This window comes from Liolophura sinensis, unplaced genomic scaffold (assembly GCF_032854445.1).
Source record: "Liolophura sinensis isolate JHLJ2023 unplaced genomic scaffold, CUHK_Ljap_v2 scaffold_30, whole genome shotgun sequence".
Classification (NCBI taxonomy): domain Eukaryota; kingdom Metazoa; phylum Mollusca; class Polyplacophora; order Chitonida; family Chitonidae; genus Liolophura; species Liolophura sinensis.
Genome location: NW_027017969.1, coordinates 117,118 through 131,369, shown reverse-complemented (window position 1 = coordinate 131,369; position 14,252 = coordinate 117,118). Strand labels below are relative to the sequence as shown.

The 14,252-nt window shown below is 38.6% G+C and overlaps 1 protein-coding gene across 1 annotated transcript in view; it reads left to right on the top strand.

The window, feature by feature from the left end:
• Positions 1-14,224, top strand: part of LOC135481375 (ankyrin repeat and protein kinase domain-containing protein 1-like) — a 46,169-nt gene extending 31,945 nt beyond the window's left edge. Inside the window, exons 6-7 of the mRNA XM_064761206.1 lie at positions 11,523-11,622; positions 13,649-14,224. Coding sequence (XP_064617276.1) covers positions 11,523-11,622; positions 13,649-13,803 — 255 coding nt within the window. The 3' untranslated portion in view covers positions 13,804-14,224. The remainder of the gene's footprint in view (positions 1-11,522; positions 11,623-13,648) is intronic.
• Positions 14,225-14,252: the final 28 nt, after the last annotated feature.

Below are 14,252 nucleotides of genomic sequence, written 5' to 3'. Positions count from 1 at the left end.
ATTGCTCGAAAGTATTACTTGCTTTTAAACGGATGAGTTATCGACCTTTATATGTACTTACTATGTGTGTAAAAACGCAATGTACAAGCTGAAAAGTTAGAGGCCAGCTGCCGTCAGTGAATTTGTAAAGAAAGAAATGCAAAGTCTGTATGAAAATGAAAGGCACATTATTTTTTTTAAGAAGGGGACAAGACAGACTGATAAATTTGTTGTCACCCTGTCAATCTGCTATTCAATAGTTAAGTTAGTTAGTGAACACTTCACACATCATTTTGTTTTTGTGTGTGATAGTCTATTTCGACAGTTACTCAAGACTGAGAGTATATTGTATCTAACAATCTCTCATTTTCATAGGTTCTTCTGTCTGTACAAAGGAATCTGGTTGAACAGCTGTACCCCCCCCCCCCAAAAAAAAATGACATAAATATATTTATCTGATTTATTCTATTTTAAGCCAATGCTTTTCTCTCGTTTTCTTCCTCTGTGTAGTTTTTCTTTTCTTTTTGCCACATAAGCAGAAAGATGTAATTACTGTCGCCTCTGAAAACAGAAAACATGGAGAACTATAAAATCGTATCTTATGGGGGAGCCCGCTTTCAGGTTTCACATAAACAGTTACATTACCCCCCGTCCGCATTCATGGAAAAGCCGGCAGTCTAGTTGCATGGGGTCCATTGTAATTTGCCGATAATCAAAATAGATATATCACTTGGGTTTTTAATATCGTTTTGGCTTACCCTAAAATGTAGAAAAAGTGAATGTCCTGCACTACTTTATCAACACTATCATATGATGCAGCCAGACATGTGGAGCCATAACTTATTCAGATATGTCTGCCTTAATTACGGATGGTCTACTTCTCCATGTAGGACGTCCTCATCTTCACCTATTTCTCTGATTCTTTTTCTATCATCAACTGGTATAAATATGTATTAACATGACAAACCATGTAAAATTAGCTTGTGATCTCTCGTCATCGCTATGGTATTAATCTTTTTTGCCAGTTGACCACACTACCTCACACAGCTTGAATGACATGTTTCTTTTTGCATTTTAATCGCATTTATTTATGGGTGCTCACATTTATATGTGATACATCTGACCTTGCCGCAGCTGTTTTACATACACAATATTTTTTCTGACCTATGCCTGTAGGAGTTAGATATATTTGCTATATTTAACTGTTTGCGAAGTCCATCTCATGCTGGTTTCTTCACTGGTCGTACCTGACAGTGTCTACCAAGAACCTATGAATATTCCTGGGTTTCCTTGAATTTACCGATTCCGGATTTCGTTTGCACTGATATAAACGTAGAGGATCAGCTTTGTGTTTCCCGTGGTTCGAAATATTTTAACACTATTTATCTTTATATTCTTTACTCAAACACAATGCATTTCATACTGTGGTGTTAGCTGTAAGAAAAGTAGATATTGTTTATTAACTTTCACTCATTGTCTTTCTGTACTAATGTGTCATAGTTTGTTTGTTATTTTCGTTCGAAGGGGTCAGTTGTGTGGTTGTTTACCCCAGTAGTTTGAACCTGGTCGTGTCTGTTTTGTACACAGTAGAACACTTCATCTAGGCATCAAGACATGTGTCAACCAGCCGTCAACAAAAATATACTGAAACAAAAATAATGAAACTGCACGTGTTACTTTATGTTCAAAATGTACCCATATACAACTAGAATGCGGATGTTCGAAATTCCCCGTCCATTTTCAACATTTCCAAAAATATAAAGAAAAGTAAACTGAGAAAATGTTGAAAGAAATGACAGGGTGTCATTTTGCTTAGTTTGTCTTCATACAGAAGATTGCTCAGTGCTCATTATGCTCCCATATCGTATTCACAACAGTAAGGCAACGTTGTCTCATTGACTGCCTAACACCGGTCAAGACAACATTATGCAGCCCGAGCCATTACTGTACCAATATGGCGCCCAACTCTTGAACATCCTGGGGTTAACGCCTCAAGGCACGAAGACTTTCCAAGAGCATCCCATATCTATTCAGTGGGACTGAGGTGATGTTATCTCGATTGACACCATGACGTCAATACCCGTATTTTGCTGGGAATCTCTAGTGAAAACATCTGTTGATAATGTCGCCGTGTCATGTTGGGCTTGTGCTCAAGGTAGCCATTCATTAGGCTTTACCTATGTCAGTTTTACCTCTACTTTCTCTCTAGGCACGCACCCACGGCTATCAGCAGGCTGCTGACAGACAATCTCACATACGGCAGGATAAGAATGATTTAAATCAGTACTCAAATCGTGTATCATTTCAATTTGTAAGTTGTCAATATTAAAAATAAAAATCTCAACTGGGCTTTAAATATGGTTAAGGGTTACACTAAAATATAATGTTGGGGGCCTCCGTTGCCGAGGTGGTTAGCATGCCAGTCGAGTTCAAGGGCAACTTATACTGTTTTCCTATCCAGCCATACCTGATAAGGTCTGCCAGCAACCTACGGATGGCCGTGGATGGTCGACGTGTTATAAGTGAAATATTCATTAGTACGGCTTATCATTTATGCGTCGAAACAGACGTTCGTACACCAACCGTCAATGAAATAAGAACGCTAGAGGTCATTAAACGGAAGGCCAATTCGCGAGAGCCACTTCCCGAAACATGTAACACAAACCACCATAGAACTGAGAACGTATATACAGTACGAAAATAGGACGATATCATGCAAAGAGAAGCAGTGAACAGTTTTCAGTGATGTTCGAAAGACGTAGGGTAAGTTGTAGGCGACTGAGTAAAATCAGCATTCAAATCGAATACCATGCTAGAATACCAATTGTCGGCAACAAGATATGTATATCAGATGCGCTTTCATTGCAACTATTCACAAAGACGTTGTCCGTATTCTGGTGGATCAGAACGCTGACGTCATCGTACAGGATCAGGTAATACACTTCTTGTGTTGTTTCACTGACAGGTAGTTATCGGTGGAAGTACAAGGGCAACTACATCCATGTATCATTTTGTATATATTTGTATATTTGGGCGCCATGTTAGTGGACGTCTAACGTTTCTTCACAATGGGAAGTATGTGGAAGCCAAGCTCCATGGGCTCCGGATGATGGGTGTGCTTTCCCAGAGGTGGATATTCTAAATATTCTTCGCTCAAAATCGGGATTGTTGATTGTGCATGAGTGTGGAAAACGCACGTAAACTCTACGTGTTGTTGAGACATTTTCATGTATATATCCACCGGTTCATCTATGTTTACACAGAGAGGACAAACACCGCTACTCCAGGCAGTGCCAGGTGATGACATGGATCTCCTCTGTCTTCTGATAGAGAAGAAGGCTGATATAAACGTACATGATCAGGTACGTGCTTCTGGGTTGCGAAAGTTTACCGCACTTTTGTTTCATTTTTTAGGTATTGAATTCAAAACATTTAGTCAAAAGACGTATCGTTTCAGCCAGGATAGGAATAGAGGCTTGTCTAAAACCTAACCGTAATCATGTACCCATCACCAGAAAGAGTAACATTTTAGTTTTTCATCTATACACCATCACTCACAGCGTGCGTTACCGGGTTTTCCTTTTCACTTTATGCGTTTTTGTTTTTGTTCTTTTTTTCTATACTTTATGCTTTCCTTGGCAGTAATTACTTTTTGGTAAAGAGAGCAATTGGCATATATGGTGGCTTGATTAGATCTAAAACCATAGTGATGAGGGTCAGTTATACTATTTGTCTCAAAGTAGGCAGAATCTGACGTAGTAGCAATTTTTCAAGTATTTTGCTAAAACATAGTAGATGTGCTAGAATGGGAAACAGCTATTGTAAATGTCGATTAACTATTCACAGAAAGCACTAACAGCCATGTTGACATCATAAGTTTCTCTTAGAATCGTAAAGCAGTTAATCTCTTAAATGTGTTGTTTAAAAATTTCCTGTTGGGTTTTGGTAAACTTTCTTAAAATGTTAATGCGTACTTTTGCTTTGGGTGGGTATGAAGTTTTAAAAATATGGAAGGTCAGGAATTGGTCACTGACGTCAGTTAACAATATCTCAGATATAAAGTTTGTCAAGACATGAATTAAAATGCCAGAGCCAGGCCGAACTCTTGTTGGTTTCGAGATTTGGGGGGAAGAATTGACATGACACGATGATGTCAATGAATTGGCTGATGGTGAGCACTTTTAAGAGTACCCATATGAAAAAGTACACTTTTTCTTTTCCGGTGACACTGACCCTGTAAAATAGATGATATAGGTTTGTTAAAGTCGATGACGTCTTTGCTAGGTGGGCTGTACAAAATACCAACCAAGATAAACTTTACTACAAGTCTTTTATAGCAACAGTTATCTTCGATATGAGAAATATGTTCTCTTGCATTGCCAGAATTTATTTATTTATTTGAGTGGTGTTTTCAGTTGTACTCAGGAATATTTCACTTTTACTAAACTGGCCAGCATTATAGTCATGCAGGATCAGACAAAAAAGATGTGTTGTCATAATATTGTCCTTAAAGGAACATAATGGCTACTTTCCATATATCCCCTTACCTAACACATATTAGGTAACAAATATAAACGACTATAGCGTAGACAGTAAAATCAAAACATAGACGACAGAGTGATGCTCGCCTAAACTCCTCTGTAGTTGTGAAATACGACCTCTTGTCAATTTACCTTACTTAGAGATTTATTCGGGGTTGAAGTCATTCAGGCCATATTTTCAAGAAACTTAGGTATGTGTGACTCGAAGTTGTGCATCGAAACTTTTGGGTAGCTAGTGTTACTTTACTTGGTGGCCATATTGGATATTAATGAAAACTTTTTTTAACAATTTTCTTCTCGAAAACCGCTCAACAGATTATCGTTAAATTTGATACACGTGATCATCATTGGCTGGCATTTATATTTTAAGGAGAAAGCATTCCACATGCATATTTATGTTTTCGCTGGCCAACAAAAATAGCGCAAAAGTGGGTCAAGTTTAGTGGCCGTTTCAAATAACGTAACTAAAACGTTGTTCAGTGCACTTTGACATCAAGATTACGAATGTGCAGTCAGCTTTTCGCTGTGAGGTGCAGATTTTATTTAAATAGAAACAAAAATTGCAAAAGGTGTTCCAAAACCCGTCATTTTTGGTGTCTGCATTATTATTTTCGGACAAAACTGTAACACGTTTCTGGGGGAAATGATCAGTTGAATTTTCATGAAACTTAGATGTATTTTAGGTAAGGACTTGAAGTCGTGTATCAAAACTTTTGTGGAATTTCGGTCACATGACTTGGCGATCTTCTTGAATTTTGTCGGAATAAAAAATCTTATCCGACGAAACGGCTGACGCGATTGAACTGAAATTTAAATTGCAGTTGTGCAGCGCGTAGGATGTAGCGGTTTACCATGAGAACTTCCTCTTTTGGAAATATTACAGTCTGACCATTGGGTGAAAATGTCATGTGACCAAACAATTTTTTTGCTAATAATTTTTACAGATGGTGTCCGGAAAATAGTCTGTAATGCCTGTGGTATCGATATGATTTCTAACTTCATGTTAAAACACTGTCTTATGTATTGCGCCTACAGTGAAGAAGCTGTTTGATTTCTCCCGGTGAACAGAAACCTATCCGCCTGATTCTCGCCTAAGTCATATATTAAACATATCAAATAAAATTGTTTACAAACGATTTTACGAGTATTGTAAGGACAGTGACATATATTAAACTACAATTGTAGTTTTAAGGAGAAAGACTACGATTTACCAATTGTCGCAAATAGTACACACTATGTACCAAGCCTTGGATAGAGGAGAAGGAGCCTGTCTTGTAATTTTAGACGTTAGCAAAGCCGTAGATAAAGTATGGCATGTTGGACATTTTGTATAAATTGAGACAATTGGGAATGGCAGGTTGCTTGTTAAGGTGCTTAGAAAAATATTGGTTTAACGGGTTCATTCGTGTTTCTATAGATGGAATTGAGTCAGACACTGAGCATGTTTACTCCTGGGTGACCCGAGACTCTGTCCTTGGTCCACTTCTATTTATCATCTTCGTTGCTGATATTAACATTGGTACTGAATGTAAAATTAATATCTTTGCTGACGACACGTCTCTTTTTGAATCTGTAAACAGCAATTCCGAAGATTAAAGTGATAGAGATCTTCAACGTTTATCAGACTGGTGGAAAGAGTGGCTAGTTACCTATAATGCTTAAAAAGTGTATAATTGTTTATTTCTTTTAAAAGTGATAAAATATCATTAAAGACGCACATAGAGAACATAGACAGTAAAGCCAGAGCATCGACGACACTGTGATAGTTGGCAAATGGTTATATGTAACGGCTGAAATGGTTATATGTAACGGCTGAATTAAGACCTCTGGTCAGTTTACCTTAGTCAGGATTTTATTCTAACTGTTCATGTAAATGCATAAATAATAGCAATTCACACGCCCCATGGCACCATGGTTTAAGCAGAGTTAGGTTAAAAAATACCGTGATGATCACTACAATTCAATAGACGTGGCTGGTCTAGAAATACCCAAAATGCAGTGCTGTCATCACATTTAACATACAATCACATTAAGACAATGCAAAAGAGCCAAACTATTCCACGTTATTCTTGGATGAGGTAAAAGTGAAGATTGGTCGTTTTCATAAACACCTTGGCATTACACTACGGGAAAATGGCGAATTGTATCTGCACGTCCAAGGTATAACTCGTAAAAGTATTAAAAAAGAGTAAGTTTTATGACAGGGGCTAAAAGAACATTAGGTAGAAAATGATTATTGTACCCATTATTTTAATACAATCCGTGCGACTCTAGAGCACGCTTACGTTACTTTTGATAATAGCAGTGTTAATCTTGTACAAAAGCCGGAACATGTTCAGATTCAAGCAACCCTAATTTGTACTCGAGGTCTACGTCGAACGTCGAACAGTGCCCTTATGAAGGTCTTCGGTTGGTAGCAGCTTTATGTCCGCCAGCGAAGAAACAAATTATTGAAATTCTAAAAATTTGTAAATGGTCTCTGTCCACCATATCTCTCTGAGACATCCTTAAATAGAAATATTGAAGTTGGAGTGCGATATACTTAGGAATAGAAGTAAAAGTAGGATCAGGATGGGACTGGGCGCTCTTCACGTTGATCCAGTTACGGTATAATACCTGACCTGTGTTGTAGCCATTGTCTATCAGCAATAAAAACCCATAAATACCTGAGTTCGCCTTCCTCAGGAAGCACATGTTCACAAACACTCCAAACATCTTGTGCCCAGGAGTTTATTTTTCTTTTCTTTTAAATTCCTGTCCTATACACTTCTCTTCTGTTCTCTTGTTTGGGTCTCATGATATGGATCTCCAAAATGACTTAAAATTGTCCATAAATATCTCCTAATCATAAAAAGATTCATCCAGTCTTAGTAGTTTGTTTACTGATTTATTTATATTTAACTAGCAACTATATATATGTGTTTATGTATAAATATATACATCATGTATTATATATGCACGTGCATGGTTCTTTGGCTGTTCCCTTGGAAACAAAATAGGATGTTTCTCATCAAATCAGATCATTTAAGCCTACCTCCCACACGGATCACGTCATCTTGCAAAAATGAACTAAGATCCGAAAACCTTTTTTCCCAATCGACCAAGCTAACCTGAACTAGTTTAATCAAAATATAATCTACCTTGCTATATTTCATTAACATGCAATATTTCTGAAATGCTATACTTATATCTGCGTCGCAGTTTAGCAATGAATTAAAGGCGATATGCAGTCACATGTAACAAACGACATCATCTAGAATACTTCTCTACAGCAAGAAAAGGTATTAGTTTTTGAGCAACGCACAAAGCATTGACACTCTTAAACTCCGATATTCCACGATTTACACAAAATCCAGGCTCAACTGGTCAGGTGCATAATGGCTCTTAAGCAAAGACGGTCTGTGTGACCTCCGACACCCTAATTCCTCAGCAGCTAAACCTCTAGTTAAATCATCAGCAGGGCTTATCTCGGTGGTTGCATATCTCCAACTACCCCAACTCTCCAATATGATGTAGTCAGATCTCTGAAACCATAATTTACCAACATAGGTCTACCGCAACACTCGTATTTGTATTGTTGTATTTCCGAATGTAGCACACCCAAGACTTGTTACCGTTTTTCTGTTATTTATGTTTTGTGATTGAATAATATAAATATATATATTAACAGGATAAATCATGTATCTTGTATGTAAAACGGGAGCTAATCGTTTTGCAATGGGCCTTAATATAACTAGTTCTCATGTGGAACATTTCCCTTATAGTCTTGTATTTCCTCCTGGCTTGCATTCAGATTGACCTCTTAGTCCGTTCGGCCAAAAAAATATCCAAGTTTCCTGTTCTGTCAAGGCGTTCTGTCTGATTATTTAAATACAAGCATCAGAATTTGAGTGTACAATGCTAGGGCGAGTTGCAACTGTCACATTCATTTTTGTGACATGATGCCATTTAATGAAATGGTGCTTTTTTCGGTTCTGTTTTGTATTAACTTAAGCTGAGCTAGTGCCTGCACGTTTTATTTACGCACAAACAGGCGAAGTTCGCCCTACATACTATTTACTAGTCACTAAATCCACTGTGAGGGTGTGGCCTCTACACGGCTAGCAGGATCCTTTCGATGATTTGTGGTGTACTGATTCCAATCCTTGATAACATCATGCATGGTTCTACCATTTGTGTCAGTTACTGTTGTATCCTATACAGGGTGCAAATAATAAGAAATAAGGTATTAAAATCTCTATAGTCTGGCTTTTTTACCATCTTCATTTAATCAAGATAGCGATGTACAACATCTACTTTGATACCCTGAGCGTTTTTCCCCTAAATAGGCAGCATTCGTCTCCAAATCGGGCTTCACTTTACCAACAGGCACATTAGCTTTTTTCAGTGACAGGAATTTAAACAACACAACTTTCAAATGCAGGTGTAATGAAAATTATGCAGTGTATATACACATAATAATGATATAAACTCTGCTCTTGTTTTTGCAATATTTTGTTAGATAATGCTGTGATTTTTGCCACCTACACTACCGAGAGCTGACAAAGAGCAAAACCCTACACCACAGTACATTCCAGTCTCCAAAGGTTTTGTCGATTTCACGCTTGTGTACCACTTTGACTTGTCAGAAGGGTGTGGCCCTATCTGTAGTATTCAGTGATTTGTAGTCTTTCCTGGCATTCCTTACCTTCACGTGTACAAAAGACTTAGCATACAGTACAAGTTCTGTCAAAAAAGGCGATGCCAAAGCAGCCACAAATCCAACAAGAGTGCGCCATGGGCAGGCTCAGCCTTGCAGGACCCTTTGAGCTGTCGCCAGAGTCCTTAACATTAATGTGTCAACGATCAATTGTTTCGGAAGACATCATGAAGAAAGCACGTCACATAACTGCAGTTGTATAATGTTGTGTCAAAGAATGAATCGGATCCCAACTCACATGTATTTGCACCAGAACAAGGAAATACACCCTTGTAATGATTCGCTGAAAATCCCCGCAGTTCCAATGGCTGTCAAAAGAGTTGGTTTTTGAACATTTTTATGTGTACAGTAAAGCAAGCGTGATGACGAAGCTTATATACCGCAGCCGTGCTGACACGAAGACGATTTCTTCTATAGGTGATATAAGATTAGACCATTCACGGACATGTCACTGACCTTCACTCTCGGAAAACGTGATTTAATACATTTAAATGAGGGCAACTTCACTTTAGTGAATGAGAGGCCATGGACTTCACTTCAGTGAATGAAAGGCCATGGATTTCTCCTGCCCCAAGAACACACAGTATATGTACACAAACGTAATGACTCCGCGACTGAAAAATTGTTCAGTACGTCGTTAAAACCCCAAGCATACATAAATATTCTACTTGCACATACCCTGTCGTCTTTTATGACTAGATATCCAAGGAATCTAAAATCATATTTCCCAAAAAGATTTTGTTTGTAAACATGCTATGTCTGGTTTAAATCTATGATAAAAAAGGACACACTTACGCACAGAAACATTATTCAGCAATAAGCCTATTCGCTTCTTTTATTTCCTTTTTGTCGTTTCACATAGTGAAACAGGATCTCATCACGTGGGGTAACAACAACTAGAGTCAAGGCCTCTGAAATGTGTCTATTACTCTTCTTGCAACAGTAAGAAAATTCGTGTAAGCAAGAAGATAAAAGACAAAGACTGATTATAAATGAACAGGGGCGCAGCAAAAGACAAGATGGTTAAATGATGGTTTAAATAAAATACTTAAAAGAAGTTTTATGAATAATAAAGTCTTAGTCTTCATCCACTTTTTTTCTTAAAAAACAGTTGAGTTGTTTCTATATGTGGTTCCCCAAATACAACACTTTAATCAAGGCCCATGACCCCTAGTGAAGATTCGGAACAGAATCCCCAAAAATGTTTTCCAGAGACTAAATTCAGCCATGGTAATATTATGACAATGTTGATCATCGGGGTACTAACCCATGGTTGTGAGAAAGGAACGTGAACCATCACATTACAGATTCTGGTCCACAGGATCACCTGGCTTCAAATCAAAATATAAAAACATCTGAGTCATTGGTCTTGAAACTTGAAACAAATCGTCATCTGGCAGAATTGTGACTGATTTAAGTGTATCGTACTTAAAGTAGAGAATTGTTAGTGAAAACGTAAGAAGTGCATGTCATCTCGTGTTAGAGGGCTATCGACCATCTTGAACAAGTGTTTTTCACTTTCGATCTGTGAGTTTGTCAAGACTACGGCCATACGCACATATGTCAAAAACTAAACGATTTCGAAGCACCATGCCGCGTAATACAAATACTTTTGGTTCGTCATAACAATTAATTCATGTAAATTGTTTATGTAACCTGTAACAAGGTAACCTGTATGTAACCTGTAACAAGCACATCTTTCCAACGCTTACATTGTACTAGCCGCATGTGTGTAGATCAGTTGATCTGACGATATATTAAATTACCAAGCATACAGGCCTGCTCGGTACCTTAGCACATTGCTTAATAAGCCGTCATCTTCACTCGTGGAGCTAATAATGTACTTAGCAACTATTTGTCTTGAGTTTTGATTTCCTTTTTATCTAACTTAGCATAAGTGATTTTGTGTATTGTTCCGGCAAGTTGAGTAATTGTCACAAGTGAATTGCTTAAAGGCTCCCTGCAGGCGGAGCGATCAGAACCTCAGTACATATCTTATGTCGGCTACTTCTCTGGTCGCATCTTGCATTGCATATTAGCCCCTTGTGAATAGTTGCGGGTTTTCCTCGGGCTCTACCCGATCTCCCCACCGCACACCCCCCCCCCCCACCCCACACCCCCATCATAATGCCGGTCGCCGTCGTGCAAGTGAAGTATTCCTTAAGATTCACTTTTTTACAATTACGATACGATTCTTTTATTATGTTCAGCCGGTGACTGAGTGCTCTTGCCATCAGCCATACCATATACCTGCCGCATATCAATGGCTACCACTGAGTTCTCGCCTTTATAATATGTAACAGGATGGGAAAACACCTTTACACGTCGCGTCATCTCGTGGTAACGTGGACATTGTTCGTATTCTTGGTGAGCGGAATGCTGATGTCAACATTCAAAATAAGATAAGTCTTTGCATATCTGTAAGAGGATTTAATAAGATTTTATATATTTTTTAACCATATATCTGTTTAAGGGTGATGACAAAACATCACGGAAGACGCTTTGTCTTGATGTTCTGTGGAATGGACTTACAGCTATCATATATAAATAGCATGCAGGTGCTGAAATTGAGGAACTTGGTCTGTTTTTGATGAAACATACCATGTTCTATGGAGCTTTTTGATGTAAAATTTTTTACCGATTCCTGTTTGTAATTACACTGATGTAAACGTACAGGATCAGATTCGTGGTTTCCGTGGTTGGAAATGTTTTAACGCTATCTATCTTTATATTCTTTACCCAAACACAATGCATTACATACAATTGTGATAACCGTAAGAAAAACAGATATTGTTTATTAACCTTCACGTACTGTCTTTCTGTACTAATGTGTCAGAGTTTGTTTGCTATTTTCGTTCGAGGTGTTCAGTTGTGTGGTTGTTTACCCCAGTAGTTTGGACCTGGTCGTGTCTGTTTTGTACACAGTAGAGCACTTCATCTAGGGATGAAGATACGCATTCTCGAACCAGCCGTCAACAAAAATACTGAAACAAAAAAATAAAATGAAACTGCCCGTGTTACTTTATGCTCAAAACATACCCATATAGAATTAGAATCCGAATGTTTGAAATACACTCTTCCATTTGCAACATTTCCAAAGATATAGATGAACGAGAACTGAAAAAATGTTGAAAGAAATGACACGGCGTCATGTTTCTTGGTTTGTCTTCATTGCTCATTACCCATTATGCTCCCATATCGCATTCACAACAGTAAGGCAACGTTGTTCCATTGACTCTCTAAAACCGGTGAAAACAAGATTATGCAGCCTGAGCCATTACTGTATCAATGTGGCTAACAGCTCTTGAGCATCCCGAGGTTAACGCCTCGAGGCACGAAGACTTTCAGAGGGCATCCATACTTGTTCAGTGGGTTTGAGGTGAGATTATCTCGATTGAGACTATGATGCCAATACCTGTGCTTTGCTGGGAATCTTGAGTGAAAACGTTTGTTTATGATGCCGCCTTGTCATGTTGGACTTGTGCTGGACGTTACGGTTTACCTGTGTCAGAATCGGTCCAGCATTAGCAGCGCGCAAGCGATTTTGTATGAACCTGGCTGTAGTGCGACCCCTTTGAAGCACACGTGCCCTCGGGTTGTCAATTTTACTTCTACTGTCTCTTTGTCACGTACCCACGACCATTTGCAGGATGCTGACAGACCATCCCGCGTACGACAGAAGAGGAATGAATTAAATCAGTACTCAAATTGTGTATCTTTTCAATTGATAAGATGTCAATATTTAAAATAAATATCTCGGTTGGGGTTTGAATATCGTTTAGGCCTCCGTTGCCGAAGTGGTTAGCATGCCGGTGTGACGACATGACCTTGTAGCCTCTGGCCAATGCGGTCAAGTTCAAGGCCATCTCATGCTGGTTTCTCCCAGCCTTACCTCATAAGGTCTTTCAGCAAACAGCCGTCAATCAAGCGTGACGCTCCAGGGCAATAACAGGCAGGCCAGTTCACAAAAAACGACGTGTAACACAAACCACCAACGAGCTGAGAATGTATATAAAGTACGGAAATAGGACAGAATCATGCAAAGTGATGCAGTCAACAGTTTTTAATGATGGAAAGACGAAAGTGTAGGCGACTGAGAGAAATCAGTATGAAAATCAGTTGCCGATAACAAAATATGTTGTGCTCTCATTTCAACTGTTGATATTTCCAGCGTGGCGACCTTATTCAACACAGTGAATATAAAGCCCAGAACCCAAGGTTAAATGGGATTAGACACAACATGAAACACAGCGCCAGAGATTCTGTACGCTCTCACCATATTTACTTACAAGAGAATTATCCTCATTGTAGAACTTATGAAGGTGTTTGATGGAACTTCTGACTACTTCTGCTGCGCACTTAATGGGCCTTCTATAAAGCTGAAGAAACATTGTATAAACCCATACTTTCCATTATGTGTAATTTTAGAATGAGGAGACTCCTCTACATGCGGCTGTGTCACGTGATAACGTAGACGTTGTCCGTATTCTGGTGGAGCAGGGTGCTGACGTCAACGTACAGGATCAGGTAATACCTTTCTTGTATTGCTTCAAAACAAGGCTGTTATCGGTGGAAGCACAATGAAAGCTGCATCCATATATCATTTTGTCCTTAGCATTAGTATGATAATGACTCGAAGACACTTGTGAAAATACGATGCTTCATCCACTTTCCTTTGGCTTATGTATAAAAACTATGGGTGAATTTGTCGGTGATTGCCTCACCGAGTACATACTAAATCAGCAAAGAAACTCTGCACTGATATAAACGTATATTATTTTTACACGTGCCTCTGTCTATGGTAGTTTTCGTCTCAGTTCCATGGGAAAGAGCAAATTATTTATAATCAAAGCACCCCTGAAGATATCGCATTTCTGACGACATGAAAGTGCTTCAATCATGTGAGTAACAGCTCATGCACCTGTTTCGCTAATCTTGCAGCGAGCATTCTTAATGCTTGATTACTTTAATCATTCTAACAAGACAGATCTGGTGGGTCAGAGTAACAGGATACTTCAAATGATCACCGCGTG